The sequence below is a fragment of the Trichosurus vulpecula genome, chromosome 1 (assembly GCF_011100635.1).
Source record: "Trichosurus vulpecula isolate mTriVul1 chromosome 1, mTriVul1.pri, whole genome shotgun sequence".
Classification (NCBI taxonomy): domain Eukaryota; kingdom Metazoa; phylum Chordata; class Mammalia; order Diprotodontia; family Phalangeridae; genus Trichosurus; species Trichosurus vulpecula.
Genome location: NC_050573.1, coordinates 534,545,326 through 534,569,148, shown reverse-complemented (window position 1 = coordinate 534,569,148; position 23,823 = coordinate 534,545,326). Strand labels below are relative to the sequence as shown.

Below are 23,823 nucleotides of genomic sequence, written 5' to 3'. Positions count from 1 at the left end.
TAGGCACTGAGAACACAAAGACTGGGAAGAGGAAGAGGAGGAGGAATAGTTCCTGCATTCATAAAGTTTATATTCTGCTGGATGAATAATATACAAATAAATACAAAATAATTTCAAATGAGAGTGCCAATAACTGGGAGTTTGGGGGGTGGGGACAAGTTTCCCTCCTCTTCCCCCCAAAAGATAAAATGGCTTTCAGATTTTCTGGTATCTAAATTTGTGCTCTGTCACCACGAGCATCTGTAAAGTGGACTAGTCTATCTATACCGAGAAATATTTCCACTGGATTTGAGTCTCACTGTTCTCATCAGAACATTGCCATGCTTGGACCCTAACAGGTGAAATGAGTGCACAGTTAGGGCTCCTGGTCCCCACTGAGTATACGTTCCCATCACTTCAGCATCAGATGGTGGCAGAGATTTTCCTAGTTTCAGCTTGGGTTTCTTTTGGGAGTAACAGAAACCCAGACAAACAGCAAAGGAGTACAGATCTCTGCCTTTGAAACCTCACTTCTAGACAACATTTGTCTTTCTAATTAATAATTAATCATGGGGTGTTTTTTTAAAGAGATTATTCCGGGTGATAGCAGAGTATGCCTAGGGCAGGGACTTCATTCAAACAGGCTGGAAAGGTTTACTTTGTAGTTCTTCTGCTCCTTATGTTGTAGGGGAGACCAAAGGGGATGTTTTTCAGGTTAAAGTCAAAATGTAACCATTTGATGAAGAGAACCCAGCAGCACATTCCCACCCACCCCTCAAATGCTGCTTTACAGATCATTCATCTTCAGAGGCAGGCTTTATCTGGCCTCTGGTCCAGTCTTCCTTTTACTGCAAAGCCAAAAAGGAATTAAGAAAAGCAGGCAAATAGCTTCATGAGATAACAAGCCCAGTTTTCAATGACTCCTTCATTAGAGACTGAGATGAACATTTGGGTAATTAGTGCTTCACACCCAAGGCCAAATCAAGGACTTAAACACTTTTGATACTGTTCTTTTTTTCCCTCCCCATCCCGGGCAAGTTTAGTAAGAATTTGTCTGTAAAGGAACCATACTGCATCTCCTCTAAAAAAATTTTTTTTTAAATCAAATTCATCAGCATGATAGATAGCCATCTTGACTGATATGGAGGGTCAGCCCAGACATAGAGGAAAGGAAAGTGACAAGACTGGAGGCCGAGGACCTGGTTTCAAATCTCTGTAAGCTTAAACTCTCTTGGTCTCATTTTTCTCGCCCGTAAAATGAAGATATTGGTCTGTGTGGCCTCAAAGTCCTGTCTGGATCTAAATCTATGATTCTATGACTGGGGAGTGGAGGAGAAGGGAATTTCTATTTAGAATTCATTTAGTCATTTTAGAATTTCCTCCAAGGCCACACTTAGGCCCAGGATTAAACCTCCATAAAGGGAGATGCCAATGGACAGTTTCCTAGTGGCTTCTGATACAGCTGAAGTCTTTTGTACCTTTATTTGGGGATGAGGGGAGGAGGGAAGGAAGATACGGAAAGGGAAGAATCAAGCAACAATAGATGGCTTGAACCTATGGAAACTCTGTCTAGTAGTCTAACATCCAGGGGATTTCCTCAGTCTCCAGTCTGGGGGTCATTTCTTTGATCCCAATATGGGTATAAAGCAGTGGGTTGAATTTTATGCATTTGGAAGCCAAAAGAAAATTCCCCCTGCCTTAACACTTGCACTGACAGGTTTTTCCCCTTTGTCTTTAATCTTCTCACAACTGGCTAGGTCACAGGGTGAAATTCTGTGGAAATATGTCCTAAACTTTCCAATCCATTTCCCCTTTTCAAACTAGACTACACCTGACCCCAGAGGTTTGAGAGATGGGCAGAAAACAGAGAGATGTTCCCATACATGGCTCCAGTCTGGCATGACTCAAGCTGCTTTTTTTGGATCTGGCTATCTTTTGTCTTGGGTGGGGTGCGCACTTGTGTTCGGACAATCCCTACCCACAAGAGTCCAGAGCCAGAGTGCTCCTGCCCTTGGGCCCCTGGGACAACTCTGAATATACCTGGCATCAGAGGACATAGTCACTGGGATGAATAGACTCAGCCTGACTCCAACAAGCCATATATGGAGCTAGTCTTTTTTAACAAAGGATGCAAAGGCTCTGAGATGGAGAACGATAGTCGGGCTGGCCCAGAGCTCCCCAGAAGTGGGCCCTAGTGATTCCTGGCAGCTGAGTCAGAGAAGACACCTTGTGGCCAAGACTTGGGCTCCTTTTAGAATACATGAGAACAACTTCCTCTCCGGCTACTATTGTTTCTGAGCTATGTCATCACCCTGATTTGTATTAGCGGACATCCATAACAGTACTTTCCCCTTGATAGCAACTGAATAACACGATTCATGTTATTATGCCAGTGTATGGGGACTAGGGGGAGGGGAGAGTTTCCTTAACCTAACAAGCCACTCAAACAAGCAATCTATCAGTCAGAGAATGGGGCAAAAGAAAAAAATTCCAAGCTCTCTTTCTTGGCTTCTAAAGTCAGACCAATCCAGGATCTTTCTTGTGAGGGCTACTCAATGAAGAGGTTTAACACCACTGCAAATTTATTTGTTAAAAAATTGTACATCTGTTATGATTTTCCCTGGCCAAAATATCATTCTTTATGGCAACAATCATTGCATGGTGCTTAAAGCTTTTCACCTCGGTGCCAGGAATCTCATATGGGATAATCCCATGACCTTGGAATCCAGCAGATACATTCCACATCTGTCTCGTCTGGGAAAGCCTGAACTGCTGGTTAATTTTCAGACATTTCCAGATCTTGTTTCCCACTCAGCTCCTCAAACAACAACAAAACAAAACCAAACCCCTAAAATTCTTCCTTTCTTTTGGTCAGATGATGTATTTTCTAAAAATGTTTTTTTTTTATTTTGGAAAGTAACTGTACAAGGGAGAAAAAAACCACACTAGACCAGGACTCAGGAGATCTGAGTTCAAGTCCTAACTTTAACTAACTATGTGAACTTGGGGTAAAAAAACAAAACAAAACAGAAACCCTTTATGCCTCAGTTTACCCTGTAAACATCTGTTTTAAAAAATGAGGATTATAATGCCTGTTTTACCAAGTTCTTAGTTTTGCTGGGAGGATTAAATGAGATTGAAGATGTGAAAATGCTTTGAAAAAGTCTTGAGAAGCTATAAAGTCATGTACAGTCATATACAAATATACAGTCATGTACAAATCCATTAATTTTCATAATGTTCATTAGTCTTGTGACAGTAAGTAAGTCTTTTAGGCTCCTTAAACCTGTTTCTTCAAGGGCAAGAGTACAAGGATCTACTGCTTCATGGCGTTATTGGAAGGAAAGAAATTTGTAAATGGGAAAGGGTTCTTTAAGTGAATTATGATTATTACAATTACTCAGTGAGGCTTATTTCAGAGTAATCTGAATGACTAGATTTACATTTCTTTTTTTAAAAATTTCTGAATTTTAAACTTAACACCAAATGAAATTAACAATTCCATATGCATACCTCAAACAGAAAAAAAAGGATTGTACATGAAATTGTAAAAACTTTTTATGTACAACTCACTTTTCTTTTTAAGTGTATAATAAATTTAACATGTAACTTTCAAAGATGTCCTGTTTTTCTGTGACTCTTTCTTGCCTTCTGTTCTTTTCTGTGCCTTTAAAAAAACAGTCTTCAATGGGGGCATAGGTGGCATAGTAGATAGCTAGGTGGCATAGTAGATAGCCCACAAGTTCTAGAGTCAGGAAGACCTGAGTTCAAATCTAGCCTCAGACACTTGAAACTTAGTAGCTGTGTGAACTCTGGGCAAGTCACTTAAACCTGATTGCCTCCCCCCCTCAAATTCTTCAGTGACCCTCTTTTTGTTCCTCCTTTCTTGGGGCGTTGGCAACCCTACCTCTAAACCCCCTCTTCACATACCTTCCCTCGTTTATGTTTATTTTCATGAGAACAACTCTCACATGATAATGATAAATTACACCAACAATAAAAAAGGGTTATGCTACATCCCAGAAAGCTCTTCTAATTCAAACACTAAGAATAACATGTAACATTATCATCATATGTAATTATTCATTCAACAAGCACTCATTAAGTGCTAAATGTGTATGGACAACTGTGACAGGTGTTAAAAGAGATATAACATTGAGATAAAACATGGTCCCTGCCCTCATGGAGCTTATAGTCTAGAAGGAGGATAAGACACAAACTAAGAGAATTATAATTCCCAACATTACAGCTTAAGTGCTTTATAGATGTGCAAAAGTATGTGTAATGTGAGACAAAGAGGATGGTCTTGAGTGATTTGGGGGCTTTGGAAGACCTGAAGAAACTAACATTTGAGTCAGATTTGAAAGAAAATATAGGAATTCAATAGATAAAGAAAGAAAGGGATGACAATCTGAACACAGGGATGGTGGGAGTAGAGGTAACTGAGCTGGAAGAGTCCCACATGCAAAAGTGTACCCAGACAGCGAACCAGTTTACATCCAAAGAAGAAAGGGGAGTAATATGAGATAAAACTGATGAGGAGGCTACTAATTCTTTTCCAATAGGACTTCGAATTATTGTTGTTTGTTTTTTTGGGGGGGAGTTGGTTTTACATTCTCTCTCAAGAATCCTACTTATGGCACACATTTTTAGTATGTCAGGCTAGGTTAGGGGTGCTACGGGTCACCGAAGAGTAGAGGACAATGAGTTAGATCCTTTGGTTGGAAATGTGCAGCTAATGATGACCAGGTAATGGTTGTCCCAACCAGCTACTGATAACAACACATCAAGAAACCAAAGAAGTCAAGGATCATGACAGCTGTATTAGCCCACAAAGGTAAACTACAAAGCTTACCAGTTCTAGTTAAAGGTTTCTCTAACTTTTAGCCCAAAAATGATTGCAAGCCCACTCATGCTGGGTGGTTCTATATGCTTATAATCCCTGCTACTGGGAAAGGCTGAGGCTGGTGGATCTCCTGAGTTATGGGGTTCTGAGTTACAGTATCCTGAGCCAATTGGCTATCTGCAGTAAGTTTGGTACCAATATGGTGAGCTCCTGATTGGGAAGGGGGGTGGGGTGCGAGAGGTTTGGGGAGAAGGACCACTAGGCTGCCTGAAAGTCCAAATCAGCACAAGTTGAAAACGGAGTAGGTCAAAGCTCCCATGTTAATCAGTGTGGGCTACTGCACTTCCAGCCTGAGCTGAAAAAAATAAAAAAAGACCACTCAAGAGGTCCCTGGGATGACTCCAAAAGGCATATTAAAATATGGCATCTATACCTGAAAGACCCCAAATTCACAAGCTCCCCCTGGGAAAAAAACATCAACTCATAGACTTTTATAGCCAAGGGCACCCTTGTAGATCATGTAGTCCAACCCCTCATTTTATAGAGGAAGAAACTGAAGCCCTAAGAAGTCACTATAATGTACACTGGGAGACCATTAATACTTATTACCTTAATAATGTGTTTACAGTCAGATTAGCCAAAAGAGTTGGCCAGCCTGTCCTAATTTGGTGGGTGTCGGGGTAGCCATGAATATAAGCAGTTCCAAAAGAAGGGAGGAAAATTAGACTGTGGACATATTAACTCTAATTGAAGATGACTTGTTTTTGTTTGGGAGAGAGTTCAAGGTGCAAGCCCTGCTTGCTGCCGGACATGTTAAATACAAAAGGAAAACAGCTGTGAAATACTGAGCATAGATTTTTTTAAACCATGAGAGTAGGGAAAGAATATGAAAAGTCACTCCTAGAGTTTACAAAGGGGAGATTTTTGTACCTTTCCATCTCAGAAGGCATAGGAGGAATACTAAGAGTGAGTTTGGTTCTCAAGTGTGCTCTGAGTTCTCCCTCCCTCCCCCTGTCCTAAGTTTCCTACAAATACATTTGGCTTTTGAAATATTATACTTCTCATTATGCAAAAAAGTCCAAAGGCCACATTTATCAGCAACATTTATAATCACAGCACACTTACGATAGGGAAGAGTTCTCACATGCCAGAAAGCAGCTTTGAAATGAGTTGTTTCTGCTGTCACTTTGGAATATGGACATTCATAAAATTAATTTGCAAGGAGAGGAGATAAATCCAATCTAGCATCTCCAAGGCAACACAGTGCTTAGTTGTGGTATGTGGGAGCTATCAATGTGGGAATGGACTTGAAATTTTCACTCCAGATCCATGGGAAAACGTCTCAATTTTATGGATAACCTGCTTTTAGTAATCCAGCTGCCACCCAGTCCTGACTGGAGGTTTCTCATGAAGAAGGAAATTCAAGTGTCATAGAAAAGCAGGGCTTGAATGGAGACCTACAGAGAGACAGTTCTAAGGCCAATGAAGGGACAGGATGGTTATGAATATGAGACTTGTTTTAGAAACCTTAGCACTGGGCAACCCCAACACTCCTCTCTACCATCCTCTACTCCAAATCCTCTGTCGCTCTCATGGAGAGCACAATCAGTGATGACGTAAATTCTGACAATGTTATATAACATCTGGACAAAGACTACTGGTTACAGGAACTGACTCAGTGGGCTTAGCAGAGAATCCTTCTGTTCTAACAAAAAAAAAAAAAGTAGCATTTAATTCACATCCTGAAGTAGGTAAGATGAGTTCTCTTCTTACTCAGATGTCATCTCCTACCCTTTATCTGTCTGATCAAGCCTTGAAATTTATTAGATCTGCCTCTTTACTTCTAAGATGTAGCAAGTGGAAAGTCAGTCAACTAGCATTATTAAACACCTACTATGTTTTGAGTTCTGGGGATATAAAGAAAGGGGAGAAAGAGTCCCTGCTCTCAAGAAGCTCATGGTCTACGCAAACAATGTACAAACAGGCTATGTACAGAATAAATTGGGGGTAGTCTCTGAATGAAGGTATTAAGAGTAAGGAGGACTAGGAAAGGCTTCTTGAAGAAAGCAGGACTTAAGGTGGCAATGAAGGAAGCCTTCCAGGAAGGCCAGGAAATGGAGATGAGGACGGAGAGAGTTCCCAGCTTGGAGTGAAAATGATCAGTAGTGTCACATGGAAAAAGCAACAAGGAGGACAGTGTCATTGGATTGCAGAACAGAGGGGAGTAAGGTGTAAGAAGACTGGAAAGGTAGGAAGAGGACAGGTTATGACGGAAGAACATTAGACTTGAAGTTGGAAGGCAAGATCATGGGAAGATAACTTCATTTTTCCATGTCTCAGTTTCCCTGGCTATGAAATGAACATATGACTATCTTTCACAATTAGTTGTTGTAAGAAGAGTGATTTTTAAACATTAAAGCATAATAGAAATGGATTGTTGTGGGCTTTTTTAAAAAGCATTTTCCTAGCAAGCAATTATAAATTCCACAGTTACTAATCTAAATGCCTTCAAAACTTATGTGTTTTGCAAGCCAGAGGAAAAGACCTTTGACAAAGACACTGGCCAACTCTCTCTACATAGGTAGGGTCTTGTTGGAGGTGGATTCCATGCAAAGAGAAAAATGCTAACTCTTATGAGACAGCACAGCTGTTATGGACATCACGGACTTTCTAACCATGTGGTATTTCTATTCCTCTTTTTCCTTGGACTCCTAATAACAAGCATCAGGCCAGGAAAAGGGGTGCTTCTGCTCTGGCCTGCCAAGCATACTTTCCAAGACCTTTGGGGATCAGGTTTCAGAGGGGTTGGCAAATCATGAACAGTTTCAAAGACAGCTGGTGTGAGCCAACAGAAAGAGGCTTACTCTACAGCTTCGTCCCCTAGGAGGGAACAAGTCCTATAGGAAGAATGTCAGAAAGTCATGGTATTGGAACTCCAAAGCAGAGCAGGCATCTATCTTGTACCCTCCCTTCTTCTGGCTAACATTTCCTTTTAAGATGCTCCTTAAGGTATCTCTGAATTACTCAAAAAGAGGACTTGGACATAGAGACAAAAGGATAAAGTCTGTGTCCATTCTGGCTGGATAGATGGTACTAATGACTTGGTAAATTTCTGAACAGTTTTCTACATCTATTATCTCTAAGGCAGGGATGCTGAATCACTGCGATTCTTTAACACTTATTCAAGAACCAAACCAAACATGATGGAGAATCAAATCTGAAAAGCAGTAAGGGTAAAAAGATATCTAGAAGACCTTCATCTCTAGAGTATATCAGTCTTATTTCATGATCAAGACACAGCCTGGCATAGTGAATAAAGCCCTGGTCTTGGAGTTATGAGTTCAAATTTCCCCCTGACACATATTGGTTATATAACCCTGAAACCTCTTAGTTCCCCCTAAGCAACTCCAAAAGACTAGAAGCTATCAGGAAGTTACTGATCTAATTTAGTAGAGGAACTTTCCTCCTCAGCTCCCTTATATCAACAAAATTACAGGTCTGGAACAAAAAAAAAAATTCCATGTTTACCATCTTTACATCTCAGGGCAGGAGGAGGGAAGGCTACAATTTGGAACTCAAAACTTTTTTTAAAATGTTAAAATTTGTTTTTACATGTAATTGGGAGAAAAAATAAAAATATATTTTTAAAAATTCTTAGGTTTAACTCAGAAGCCAATTGATCACCATCAGAGATGCAAGATAGGATTAAAAGGGCACAAAGGATATATGCAAAAATAATTATAGCAGCTTTTTTTATAGTGGTAAAATACTGGAAACTAAGAAGGTGCCCATCAAATGGGGGATGGCCAAACAAGTTATGGCATATAAATGTAAAGAAAGTTTATGGTGTGACAGATGATGAATGGGACGGTTTCAGAGAAACCTGAGAAGACATATGAACTAATGCAGAGTGGTGAGCTGAACCAAGACAACAATTTATAAAATAATAACATAGTAAAAAGAAACAACTTTGAAAGACTGAAGATCTCTGATCAGTATAATTCCTTGACTCCAAAGGACCAATGCTGAAGAATGCCACCCATCTCCTGACAGAGAGGTGATGGAGTTAAGATGAAGAATGAAACATATTTTTGGACACAATGAGTGTGGGAATGTTTTGTTTTGCTAATGCATATTTACTACAAAGATTTTGTTTTTCCTTTTTTTTTCCATTGGCAAAAGGTGGAAGAGAGAAAGCAAACTTTGGTCCATTAAAAAAATTAATTGAAAAAAGAAAAAGAAAAAAAAAGACACAAAGAGAAGAGGAGCAAAACAACAAGAAAGAGATGAGAGACAAGATGACATTTTAAAAGGCTTACCTAAGTTGGCTGCACCTATGAGTATTTTAGAGAGGAGGCTTTTTTTATTTTAATTTTTTTTGAGAGGAGGCTTTTTTCCCCTTGAATAGTCACTGGCAGAGAAAGAGAAGAATAGCTGACAAAACAACTTACTTTAAAATTAAAAGCAGGGCAATATATTCACAACTAAGCAAGCGTATCAACTGCTGACCAAAAATCAGGACAAGGCTTACCAATCCATCAGCACGAGAAAGCAAGAAAATTGAAGGATAGTGATGAAGGCTCTAGGTATACTGTGCAACAACAAAAAAATTTTTTTTAAGTATTAGGTGGAATGGAGCTGAACCAGACTGGTCAGATAGAAGAAGCTCCTATAAATTCTCTCACTTTGAATGGCTTCCATCCTACAAATGGGATAATCACAATGAGATATTTGCATGGGACAGTACTGAACACACCCAGAATCCTTGACCACAGACACTACAAAATCATAGGACAGATGGAGAGCTGGAAAGGGATATTGAAAGCCATCAAGTCTAACACCCTCATCTTATAGATGAAGAAACTGAGGTTGGGAGAGGTGAGTGACTTACTCACACAGCTATTAAGTGTCCAAAGCAAGACTCAAACTCAGGGCCTTTGGACTCCAAGTTCAGCATTCTAGCCACTACGCCACCTCCTAGAGCTATGAAGAATTCAGCTCCCCCCCCACACACACACCCCTTCCCCCAAGTAGACAGATCTGAAGTTAAGTTGCAATGGTATCTCAATGGCCTGAATTCCAATGGGTATCAGTCCCTGTCATCAACATAGTCATCCTACAAGGTAGGCAAAGTCTGCACAACCAAAAAGCGTTTGACTGTGTGGAGTGGGGTAATTTTCTACTTTAGCAGAATCTATAAAGATTAGAAAAATCTATCTTAGAGTCAAAATATATTTTAACTGGAAACTAAATGGCAGCTTTAAAAAAATCCAAATGCAAAAAGTATGAAAAGTAACACATCCAGGCTGTCATTATAACACAAGGCTTGCTTCTGAAGGGTTTTATTTTTTCTCTTCCCTTCTTAAAGGGAAGGCATGAAGTGCATAAAGATAAAAATGTCATCTTTTATTAAACTGTGGATACACAAAAATTGTCTCCAGCTTTACTAATAAATGATGTAGCTGCATATCTTTGCACTGATGGTCCTTCATGCCTGGAATGGTCTCCCTCCTCACTCACCATGGCACCTCTCAAAATCCCTAGGTTCCTTCAAAACTTAGCTCAAAATCCCCCTTCTAAGTGAGGCCTTTCCTCATCTCCCCTACCTTCTAGTTCCTCACTATCAAAATACCTTATTTCTCATGAATATTTCTCTTGAATACAGTTTATATTTGTATGTATGTATGCATGTGTATCTCTATATGTCTCTGGCCATATAGTGTAAGGTCCTCAAAAACAGAGATTGTTTCATTTTTGTTTTTTTTAAGAGTCCAGCATTTAATAAATGCTTGTTGATTGAATGAACGAATGAATTCCCCTAAAAAGGATAATTTATGGGTCAAATTTCCCACCTTTATTCAATTCTATTTTTTGGTGCACACTGGCTTCCCTTAACCCTAGATACAGTGTAACCACACCTACAGGAAACAGGTCATCTAAGCTGGAGACCACAATCTAGGCATCACCAGCCACCTAGTGGCAGTTACCCAAATTGCAGGCATAGCACCTGGTAGATGGAGAAAAGTCTCAAATATAAAGCCATAGTATAAAGTCATCAGAGTCAACTGCAAGTCATGTCATCATTTCCCTGATGCCATGGTCCTCTTCAAAAACAAAGGACAAACACAACAACTATAAAGTAATACAAATATCACAGCTCAAGACACCTGTTTGAAACCCAGTAATAAGGAGCTTAGAGCTACATTTGCTTTCAAGTAGTCAATGACATTTTTAATAGCCACTAATAAAACAGCAACTCTTAAAACTGAAATCCTATTAGAGATACTTTAACAACTGAAAGTCTTCAAGTAAAGTCTTAATTCCTGTGAACTACTATGGTGTGACCGTGACTTACCACATTTGGTTGATCATAGAATAAAGAGGGGAAATACACATTTTCAAGGGGACTAAACTGTATTTGAAGTAAAGGTATAGCTTTTTGTTGTGCCATAAAATGTATTAGGTTACATTCTAACAGTAGAAATAATACGTGTGAACCATTTGCCATTTCAGGGGTTACCACGTCTCTCTGCATACATACCAGTGGCAAGTAGACATTTAAGCCACAAATTCAAAAGATTTTAGAAAAGTATCGCATGTTGAACAACTTTTACTTAGAAGTCTTTTATAATGATAATAATGATAATAGCTTTTTATTACTACCTCAGTAACTTATCTGGTCTCATGCCTACCTCCAGGACAATCTCCTCTAGTGCCCCTCCCCCCATTTTAAACTAGTATGTTAGAAAGATTTGGAGCTGGTACTCAAACCTAGGTTTTCTGACTCTACCACTTACTAAACACATTGCCTTGGGCAACTAGCTTTAACCTCTCCAAGCCTCAGTTTCTTTATCTGTAAAATGAGAATAATACCACCACCCTCTCTACCTCCTGGGGTTGTTGGGAGGAGCAGATAATAGTTAATGTCTATGAATTGTGCTTTGAAAACTAGAAAAACTATACAAGGATAAGAAATTATTGTAATTGTCAGTTTTAGTTAGAGAGATAGAGTGGTATAGTGCATAAAAACATAGCCTTGGAGTCAAGAAGAAATGCATTGAAGTCCTGCCTCTGACACATATTAGACCAATGAAATTGTAGATGTGTTTGTTTTTAAAAATCACTTTTATTATACTATATTTAACATACAAAGCCCTTGGCCCAGTTGGAAGAAGGCCCTGGGTCTCAATGATAGGAGACTGAAGTATTTTTTATATTGTCCAAATAGAGTTATTGATATCCTTTTATTGAGAATATGTCATTTAATTTCAAGATTCATTCAAAAAAACCTATGCCTTTCATTGTAATTTTCTATTTTCTAGGTAATATTCTATGAGAAGAGGGATGGCTTCATTCTTTGTAATTGGATTCTGGGGTAGCTAGGTGGTGCAGTGAATACAGCACCAGCCCTGGAGTCAGGAGGACCTGAGGTCAAATTCATCCTCAGACATTTTACACTTACTAGCTACGTGACCCGCAAGTCACTTAACCCTGGTTGCCTCGCCAAAACAAAACAAAACAAAAAAACAACTGTATTCTGAGTTCTCCAGTATACTGCCTGGCACACAGTAGGTATTTAATTAATGCTTGTTAACTGATGGAATAATAACAATAGCTGACATTTATTTGGCACCTGAATGTCTTACAAAGCATTTTATATACATTATCTCATGTGATTTTCACAACCACCCTAGGTCACAGCCCTTTTTCACTGCTGTCAGTGAGGGACTGGGGGCAAGGAATATTGAATCTGAGTCACAGTCCAGCCAGGAAGTTCACTTCCAGAAAAGATGATGGGGAAGGAAAGTGAGGAAGACAGGAGCCAAGTTGGAATGGTACTGATCCTAAGTCAAGAGTTTTTTTCTGAGATTCAGCTTGTGGGTGGAGGGAGAAGCACCCTCAGTTTACAAGGCTTTAGTCAAAGAGCCAAAGGAAATATAACAATAATATTGGGAGGAATCTGTAGAGTAGCAGGAATTTTTAAAAAGTGATTGGAGCCTGTATGCTTTTCAAATTTGCCTTGCCCATTCAGGCTTGCTCAGCCTAAACCATTACTAATATCTGATTGATATAAGAAAAGCAAATATTATTATTTTCCTTTTACAAGTGGGAGAGCTGGGGTTCAGGGAGACTAAGTCCAAATTTACCCAGAAAATAGGCAGCAAAGCCTGCACAATAATCAGGATTGTCTTATCCATTCCATCATACGACATTATCTAGGTACATAAAGGAGTGTAGATAACGATTAGGTGATGATGATGAACGACGATACCACGCGAGTAAAGTTGTTCAATTCACAAATTCATTCGATAAATTTATTCCTGGTATAATACCTTGTACTTTCTTTTTTTGGGGGGGGGAGTAGGAGGGTGGGCATGGAGAGAGGGAAAACGGACCTATGATTTCATTGGTATACATATACATAGAGACATACATCTGTAACTATCTATGTGTGTGTGTCTATCTGTTTATGTATGTCTGTATCTAGCTAGCTAGCTAACTGTCTGTTTATCCATCTGGAACTCCCAGTTAGAAATCTCTCTACCAATGCAGGTTGTCACTTATTCTGCAGTTTATATACGCTTAGAAAGTTGCCTGGGCCACTGAGAGATTGTGATTCTTTAAGGGTCGTCCAGTCTTTATCTATCAGAGGTGGGGCCTTCCTGATTCCAAAGCTGACAATATATCCACTACGCCACCCTGCAAGTGCCCTGCACACAGTAAGTGCTTAATAAATGCTCGTTGAATTGAATGGAATTTACCAAATACCTAGAAATTTGTTGATTTTTCTAGTTTTTAATTGTCTACACAATTTATTAATCTGTTCTTTCTCTTTGGTTGATGAAAGTGCTTAGTGATAGAAATATTCCCCCAAGGACTGCTTTAGGGCTGCATCCCCCAGATTTGTGGTTCCGAATACCTACTATGTGCAAGAAAGTACACTAGGAGCCATAGGGGATATAAAGAATAATATGACAAAGCCCCTGCCCTCACAGAACTTATAGCTTAGTGGGGAAGATAATATACACAAATAATTATAGCACAAGGTAGAATGAGAACAGGTAAAAAGAAATATGGAGAATGTGCTCTGACATGCCATACTGTGGTAGTGTCTACACACAGCCAGGGTTTATGATTTGGCTACATCTACCATTTGAAGAAAGGAATCAATGCTATGCAGTCTCTAAAGGGAAAAGAAAATGGTTTCCTTGGGAAATGTCTTCAAATGGCTTTGTAGACACACCCTTCAAGAGACTATTTCCTAGCTTTATAAAAATATTTCGTGAGATAAAAATACAAGTCCCTTAAAAATCTAGAATAAAAGCTTCAGAAATATTCAAAGTTAAATCATGGCCTTCTCCCTAAGTAGCAATTACAGAAACCCTGCCTTTCCCATAGTCTGTCCACAGGATGGATTATTATATTTTTGGAGGGAATTCAAGGCATCAGCTTTCTGAGTTAACTCATTTCACATCCTTGCTGAATCAAGGTGAGAAAAAACAAATTTTTTTCTTCTCCAATTCTTACTTCTCACCCAGAAGAAAGGAACAAGTTTTCCATTTTGGACATAAATAATCCTGACTAGAATTGTAATATTCCTGTACTGATTTTTTTTTCTTTCTTCTCATAGACCACACTGCCCTACCAAAATAATAGTTTTCAACTTATTTGTGTTAAATGGATATCCAAGGCTAGAGATGTATAACACTTCTCAAGATTTTTCATGCTATATTTGCCCCCCTACCCACCCAGGAAAATTTAAGCTCCTTGTGGGCAGGAATACACATTTTTGTTTTAATCCTTGCAGCTCCATCACCTGGCACCACTTATATGCTTAATGAAAGGCTGGGACAATCTTCCCTCTTACCTCTCTTCCCTTCTCCTTCTTTCCTTTGTCATCCTCCTCCCAGGATTCCTTTAATCTTCTTTTAAGCAGCTATTTATCAGCTCTTCTGGTGAGTTTAAGTTAATGTACTCCCCATGCATCCTCACCTCCTTCTCACTCCCAGATAATTCTACTCCATAAAACAGCCACTTCAAAATGTCTGCATGTATCCATTCAGGCAGTACAAACACTTGCAGTCAGCCCTTGATTATTCAGGGGCTAATGATCTAGCTTGGGGATTAGCCAAACTCATTGCCCCTTTTTTCCTTCTCCTTTCCTTTCTTCCTTTTAGATATTTCATTCCTCATTACCACCACCAACTAGTGGGGAAGTAATGGAAGAGAAAGATGAGAGAACTCAAATCTCATAGTGGCATACCTTAGCATCCAGGAGGAAAGATAAAACAAAGAGATATTTTTTTGGGGATCAGTGGAATTTCATGATGCATAAGATGCATAAATACACACACACACACACACACACACACACACACAGGCACATATAATGGTGTCTTCTAGCCAGTGTTTTCAAATGAAACTCAAAAGGTTAGGTATGCTGGGTTCCTCAAAGATCTCAGTCATTTTTTCTTTCTTCTCCAAGAATGTTGGTGCTAAATTTGGTTATATTAACGAAATCTCACATTTAGGGTTACTGATTTCTACGTTTTCATCCATTTGACACTGAGCCACCATTTTCAAAGTGCCTACTGTGTACAGAGTACTATGCTAAGTTGAGGAAGCTATAAAATCTTCATAAGACAGTTCTTGCCCACATGAAAATTACAGATTAAGTACAATATAATAGAAGTATTTTAGAGAGTTATAAAACAAACTGTAACGTGATATAGAACCAAGTCAGGCACCTTTCATAGCTGTGTCTTTTTTTTCATAGCTGTGTCTTAAAGGGAGAATTAATAATCAAACAAAAGATGGAGGCAATCACCCAAAAATAAATAAACAAACATGAGCCCATGAAACTGAAAAGCTTTTATATGAATAAAATTAATGCAACCAAGATAAGAAGGGGAGTTGTTGATGAGGAAAAATCTTTGAATTAAAATGCTATGGAAGGAAGAAGCTCACAAGACTTCATAGAGGGGGGCAATATTTAAGTTAGTCTTTAAAGGATGCGTAGGGATTCATCAGATGAAGAGGAAGACATTGAGAGCAAAGAGACGGAGATGAAAAACTACACGAGGTGTTATTGGAGATTAAAGAGTAGTTCAGTTTGGCCAAAGCATCACACAGTATAGCAAGAAAGCTAGAGTAATGCCAGATGCGGAAGGCTTTGAATGCCAGACTAAGGAGTTTGATTTTTAACTCTGTAGGCAATATGAAACCCTGGAAGATTTTCTTTTCCCCTGCTTGGTATATTTCACCAGGAAGTGAAAGGATTTCAACAGAAGAAGTTGGGAAATCTTTCTAATTATGTATAACTTATACTCCTTTTCATCTGAAGGAGAAAAAAGTTTTAAGACTGCATAAGGCCAAAGGTACAATGTGAACATAAGATTGTTTTTAATCTTTAAAAAATATAGCAAATAAGGAAGGACTATAGGAATATTAACATATTGGCATAGTAAAGCTTGTTTCTCTTCCTTCTCCTCTTCAATAACCACCTTCCCACCCTGAAGAAACTTCTGCCCAGCAGCCCCACTCTCCTGATTATTGACCACATGATGAGACTACTATTTAAGGGGGGCCCTAGCCATACTTTACTTCACTCATGACTTGACTCTCAAGACAACTTCTTTTCTTTCTCAACAACCACCTTTCCTCCCACTGCCTGATTTCCACTTCCCCTTAATCTGTTATCTCTCCCCTTCAGAATACAAACTCTTTGAGTGTATACCTTGTTAGCTTGTATTTGTATCCCCAGTGTTTAGCATAGTGTCTGGCACACAGTAAATGTTTAATAAATGTTCTCTCTCAGTGTGTGTGTGTGTGTGTGTCTTTATCTTTTTTCTTTCCCCTTTTCTCTCCACTCTGACTCTCTATTTTTCTCTCTCTGCTCCTCTTTTTTCTTTGTCTTTCTTCTCTCTCCTCTTTCTCCATTTTTCTCTCCTCTCTGTCTCTCCTCTTTTCTTTCTTTTTTCTCCAGCTCTCTCTCCCCCTCCTCTTCTTCCTCCTCTTTCTGTCTCTCTGTCTTTATCTCTCTCCTCTCTCTCTCCATCTTCTCTCCTCTCTCCTTTCTCTTATCTTTCTGTAGCTCTCTGTCCCTCACTGTTTCTCTCTTCTTTCTCTCTTTTGTTTCTCTATCTCCCTCTCTCTCTTTTTCTCACTCTCTGTCTCTTTCTCCTCTCTGTTTCTCTTACCTCTCTCTCTGTCTCTCTCCTCTCTCTGTCTCCCTCTCTCTACATCTCTCTCTCTGTCTCTATCTCTCCCAGTCTCTCCCTCCCTTCCTCTCCTTCTCTCAAAGAATACAAATGAAACTGAAGCACAACCTTTTGGAAGAACAAGGGTTTGTTCCAAATGCTATCATTCTAGACTTTACTTACTCCTTCATCTGCTAGACACAAAAGAACTAGTTACTAGGTGGTTTTCATTCTTTCCTACAGAAAGTCTCAGGCACCTTTTAAAGAGGAAAATGGGATTTTCTTATCCATCAAATCCAGTGTGGAAAATTGGCAAGATGTACAAACAGTTACCAAAGGTTTCTTTCCCTTCTCCTATCCCCTTCTCAAGACAGCTGCTGAGGCTTGGGCTGATAGCAAGATATGGACATGGTCTATCATGCACTATTCCTTTTAAGTCATGCACGTTACCTTAAAAAAAAAAGTCCCTGTCTCTTTGACAAGTAAAGTTTGTGTGTCAGCGTGGTACTGGAGACAAATACCAGATTTAGAGAAAGAAGACCTGGGTTGAAATTCCACTTCTGCAATTTCCTCATTAGCTATCTGATCTCAGTAAATCTATTTTCCTCTTTGGATGCCAGTTCCTTCATCATAATGGGGCATCTAGGTGGTGCAGTGGATGAAGCATTGGGCCTAGATTCAGGAAATCTCCTCTTCCTGAGTTCAAATCTGTCCTCAGACCTTTATTGGCTGTGTGACCTTGGGCAAGACTCAGTTTCAGGAACTGGAAAATGGGGTTTGATCAGATGGTCATTACTGTCCCTCCCATTTCTAGATCCTATAAGTTGCCATTTTTAAAGTTTTTCAGGGAAAGAAGATATAGGTTCAGACCCATGATTTCATTGGTATAGGGAACTCCCGGGGAAGAAACACATCATCAGCACAGATCATCACTGCTGTGAATCCCATAGGCTTAGATGAGTGCCTTCGACTAACACAAGGTTAAGATGACTTGCTCAAGACTACATGGTCAAAGGCAGGACTTGAGTGCAGGTGTTTCTGATTTGAGGCTGGCTCTCTATCCACTATGGCACACTGCCTCTCACTTTATTTTTCATTTGCACCCAAGATACTTCAGTGTGCCCAAGAATTAAAGATATTTCTCCTTATACACACAATTATGTACCATTTTTGTATGTATGTATTATGATACAATTGTATCAATATATACAGTTGTATACAATGACACAATTACGTATCATTTTGATTTTAGCAGGGAGGAAACTGGGGTTAGGTGACTTGCCCAGGGTCACGTAACTAGTAAGTGTCTGAGGACAGATTTGAACTCAGGTCCTCCTGACTCCAGGGCTGGTGCTCTATCTACCATGCCACCGAACTGCCCCTTCACTAGTGGTATCCACAATTTCCCATTCTCTCTTCCATATAAGGTCCACAGGAAGAAGATATAACAAGATTTGTTTCATCGTTATATTGCTTGTAAGAATACCACCTAAATGCAACCATCCAGCACAGGACTCACCTCGGTAATGATGAAAAAGTCATCCCCTGGTTGTCCCTGAACCACAATTTTTTCTCCATCTTCAAACTGGACAGGTTCCAATGCATCAGCCACTGTCAGTCGTTCCCACTTATCCAGTGATTCTGAAGATTTAGAGACAATAAAACTTTCATGATGGAAATGTCTGATTTGCTATGGAATTCAGTCACTAGGGATAATGGCAAAATGCTTCTTTTATAACTTTTAGCAGTTGCAAAGCTCAAAGGCAGGCTTTTTTTTTCCGCCTTTTTTCTCAGAACATTCTCGGAAAACATGAAGAATGTTAGCTCTGCAATGATTAATCTTTGCAGGGAGGAAAAAAATGAATAAAGCACAAGGACACAAAAAGTGAATTTTCCAGTTCTTTTGTACTCTTAAGGCCCAAATATTTTTTAATTAACTTGGATGCTTGAAGCAAAGGATTCGAACTTAATCTTTAGCAGGTAGATATGGTTTAAAAGCAGTAACTATTCTCAAGAATGAAATGAACTTAACACAGATACTAAGAAGATGGAGTCTGTGGAACTGCAGGTCAGTTTAGAAAAAAATGTTACTTGCCTTATCTTCAAAAGAAAAGGTCGGCACAAACATTTACATGCAATGAAATTACATCCAAGTACTATGGCTGTTGGATTCATTTGATTCCTTTATTGGAACGAGTATCCATTAAGAAATATCACTAACCATCACAGAATATATAATTTTATTTCTGTAGCAGTTCTATGTACACCCCTTTTAGTGTAGAAATTCCCTCCACCAATTGAGATAGACAACTCATCTGTAATTCATAAATCTTTTTTGGGGGGGGGGTTTATTTCATGTCCTGCAACTTTGCTAAAGTCATTTATTATTTCTTTTTATGTATATATATATTTTATTTTTAGTTTACAACACACGGTTCTACATAATTTTGAGTTCCAGATTTTCTTCCCTCCCTCCCCCCGTCCCTCCCCAAGACGGCATGGAATCCCATATAGCTTCCACGTATAACTTCGCATTGAATTAATTTACACACTAGTCAAGTTATGGAGAAGAACTGTGATCAATGAAATGAATCATGTGAAATGTAATTCATAACCTTACAGAGTTAGGTTTAAGTGACTTGTCTACAGTTATACAATTGATATGTGCTAGATGCAGATTTTGAACCCAGAACTTCCTGAATTCAAGGATGGCCCTCTATGCACTCTTGCCCAGGCTGCCTTTCTGAATACTAACTACACTTTATAAACCTTTAAGGTCAAAACAATTACTGTGCTAATTTTAATCTTCCAGCAATGCTTCTAAAAATTCAGGATTACTCCCCCGCCCCCCTCGACAAACTATCTCTCCCTGCACTCTATGCACTCCCTCTTCCTCCTCCACCATCATCCTTAGTCCCCCACCCCACCTCCATGGAATAAACACAATCTACTCTTTTATAAGAAAAAAATAAATGCTTGATTAATCATCCGGTTTCCCTTTGGGGGCAAAGAAATTTTTATTCAACCCTGGCCTGTACTTATCTGATGTCACTTATTTAGGGCAGCTGCTAAAAATAAAAGGTAAAGCAATGTATTTAGAATTGGGTTAATGAGGGAATCTCTTCTTGCAACATTGAGAGCTGGTAAAGAGCTTTCAAAAACCATGCCATGGTGCATAGAAGGAAAAGATGAACAGCTGGTTTCTATTCAAGAACCTAAACAATTTTGTAGTTGTTGTGCAAATGAGCAATGTCATTTCAATCAAGATTATTTTTTTTAATGGGGGGAGGGGGAAGCTACTTAACCAATTTGCTTCTGTTGTGTACAAACAGTACTCAGTAATTCTGAATGCTGAAGTACTCAATCATGCCCAAATTATGCAAGAACACCTTGAGAAAGATGCTCATTCAAAAGACACTTGAATTATTTAATTGCAAACTACAGTCTGTGTTTTTGGGGAAAAGACTTAAGAGAAAATGAACAAATCTGGTATTTTGGCGAAAAAATGTCTTATTTACCCTTAAAATTAAATAGCCCTTTCTATGTTTGTAAAGAACCAAGTAGCTTCACAGTTGTAATGTTTATTTTTCAATGTCAGAAGTAACAGGTCTCAATTGCCATAAAAAAATTGGGTGGAAAACAAATGTGGAACCAGAGAGCTTTGTCACTTCCCAAATAAATCTCTTTATCAAAGAGCTGGTGTGATGAAATCACAAGAAAAGGAAAGGGTCTCATCAAATTTATTCACCTGAATTTCTCAAATGTCAAATGAATCTAAAGCTATTCTTTAAATATACAGTTGTCAGGTGAGGTATTTTTTTTGCATTTTCAGCTAAATTCAGGAAACCTCCAAATAACCAGTACCCTAAAGGCTGACAATCTGCTAGATTTAGGAATCTCAGGACTAGACCACACCCAACAATCTGAGGCTAAAGAAAATTCAGTTTTTAATAAATACTTTCTTAAAAAGTTCATTTTCAACATTTCAGCAATGAGGTGATACATAATAAAGGCAGGTGCAGCTTAGTTAAGGAAAGTTCCTTGGCATAATTCGGCCTAATTGGCATTCTGAGTTTTGGAAGGCAAGTTATGTTCAAATTTAAATTAAGCCAAGGATGGGGAGGGAGGGGAAGAGAAGGGGAAAAGCACTTATATTTGGCTTGAAACTAAGCACTGCTAAATTATTAATTTAATATGAAATTCGGCACATTCACAATTCATGTAATTGCTAATTTCTTAAAGAGAGACATCCAGAAGTTCAATTACATTTCAGGCTCCTTCTCTTCTCAGGGATAGGGATTAATCTTTCCAACAACAACAAAAAAACAAATTTTCTTTTCATGAATATGCTACCAAAACTTTCAATGCAAAATGTGTGAAATTAAGCATTTTAGAGTAGATCTTCAGCATATAATCTGTGAGGGTGAGATTTGCCAACTGAAATATGATCAGAATGCTTCCTACACAGGAGAGCCTTTCCTTCTATTGTCCAACACTGTCCACTTAATGGCTGGCCTTTTGTTCTCTCAAAGGTGATTGATCAGGGAAGGATTAGCAGTTTGTTGTTTTTCCTACTAAAGGCCATCAGGGACAAGTCCATATTTTGTGACTATCACATTAATCAAAGGACAAACAGAATACCATGGCATGAAGTTGAACAGATGTTTTAAGAATGTCTGACAGGAGTATAAAAGCTAAAAGACTTTAAAAAGGAATAAAAGGGGGGTGCTCTGCCCATTTGGGACTTGGGTGTTCCCTAGTTTATTGCACAATTATTCAGAGAAGGTACACTAGGCAGTTGGCACAGTGGAAAGGGTTTGGGGCCTTGGAGTCAAGAGTGCATGGTCAAATCCCAGCTCTTCTACTTAAGAGCTGTGACTTAAGTCATTTCACCAATCTGAGCCACAGGAGTTAGAATAGATGGCTTCTGAGGCCCCTTCCAGCTCTAGATCTATGACCTTCAAATCTTCATCTTAGCAGGAGGCTCTACCATTTCACTTGGAAGAATGTAGGAAGCTGAAAACAATATTCTGTAATTGCTACATTTAGCCACCTTTCTAAAAGCCTTTTACTGCAAAGCAATTTGCTGTGAGAAAGGCTCAGTTAATCAAGAGGGAAAAATTTATAGTTAAAGTAACAGGAAAAACTCACTTTTGGGCTAAGGAACTACCTCAAAAGCAGATGGGATATTGGGATGACAATCGAGACAAGGAAATGGATTGGTTGTAGAAAACATATTTATTGCAGAAATGTAGGATCAATGCAGTAGGCTAGGTTTCCAATTTGCATGGATTTTTACTTAGAATTTTAAAATTGGAAGCCTTTTTGCAGATCATCTAGACCAGTAGGGTCAAACAGAGAGCCACAAATTAACATTATCTATGTAGTGTATTTTTATTTATTTTGGTAAACATTTCCCATTTACATTTTAATCTGGTTCCAGGTTTATATGGCCTCTTGTAAGTTTGATACCTTTGATTTAGACAGCAACAACTTACTCACATTGAGAATCGGGCTTATTTCTCCCCCCAGATTCTCATAACCAAAATTTTTTGACACCTCTGGAGATAAAATGGATACATGGGAAGTTGTCGACTATGTTAGGTCATTAACACTAACATACTGAAGTATACTTAGCTAACATTGTAATTACTGGATAACACTACATGAAAAAGATCATAAGATCACAGATGTTAGGGGCTGAGAAGTCATCTAGTCCAGTTTTACAATTAAGGAAACGGAGGCCCAGAAAATATGTGATTTTCCAAGGTCACACAGGTAGTAAGCAATAGAGATAGGATTTGAACCTATATCCTCTGACTCTCCAGCCAGTGATCTTTCCACTACACCATATTAAGGGAAGGAAAAAAAATGGTGCATATGAGAGTACAAATTGAGAACAATGAAAACTACAGAAAAACTATTAGAAAAAAATCAGAAACTACTGGGGGCGAGGGAGGGAGGAGGGGGGATGACGGGGAGAGAATCCTCTCTCATTTGCCAGCCAGAAAGCAAATTACTTTCCTAGTATGACACCCAGACTCATAATCAAATAATCCTTTGAAACTGCTTTTCAGACAGAATCAAATGAACAAAATGGCAGCCAGACAGAAGATACAAGGAATGATTTAGTCATCTAATAACTCAAGCAACCATGCATGACGGAGACTGGAATAAAAAAGGCAACTGACCCAAGATGGAGACTTTGCTCAGGAATTCCTCATACATCTTCCGTTTTCTTAGAGTGCTGCCCTGTTTAAGAGAAAGAAAAACACAGAGATCTAAGGCGGTGGGGCATAGTATCTAATATTTTGTCACTTATTAAAACAACATTTTGATTTTTAGCTGTATGGCATAGACAGTAAAAGCAGCCCAGGGCTCTATTTTCCCCTGTTCAAATTGTGATCCATTCTTTTACAATGAATTTTAAGCACTGCTTAAAAGAGCATCACAATTGTTAATGGACAGAGTTAAGTATAATTTGACATGATGAACAAAAGTTCCTTCAGGGTAGGGGCTATTTCATTTTTGCTTTTCAAACCCCAGCACCTAGCAGCCACTTAATTAATATTTATTGAATTGGTCTGGTTTTGTTAGAATTTTAAAAGCATCATCATTCCCAAAATGAAGGTAATGAAGGCAAAATATTTTGGTGTACAAATCAGGAATCTGGGTACCAGGCTCCCTTCCACCAATGAATGTGACTTTGGACAAGTCTTTTGCCATAGTTTTTCCTTCTTTAAAATAAGGAAGAACGCTAAGGACTAGCATCCCCAGAGTCATGAGATATTGTTGATT

General features: G+C 38.8%; 1 protein-coding gene across 1 annotated transcript in view; it reads right to left on the bottom strand.

The window, feature by feature from the left end:
* Positions 1-23,823, bottom strand: part of PRKAR1B (protein kinase cAMP-dependent type I regulatory subunit beta) — a 258,035-nt gene that overhangs the window by 39,998 nt on the left and 194,214 nt on the right. The window contains exons 8-9 of the mRNA XM_036741354.1: positions 23,217-23,277; positions 18,545-18,666 (exon numbers count right to left, since the gene is read on the bottom strand). Of these exons, the coding sequence (XP_036597249.1) occupies positions 18,545-18,666; positions 23,217-23,277 (183 nt within the window). The remainder of the gene's footprint in view (positions 1-18,544; positions 18,667-23,216; positions 23,278-23,823) is intronic.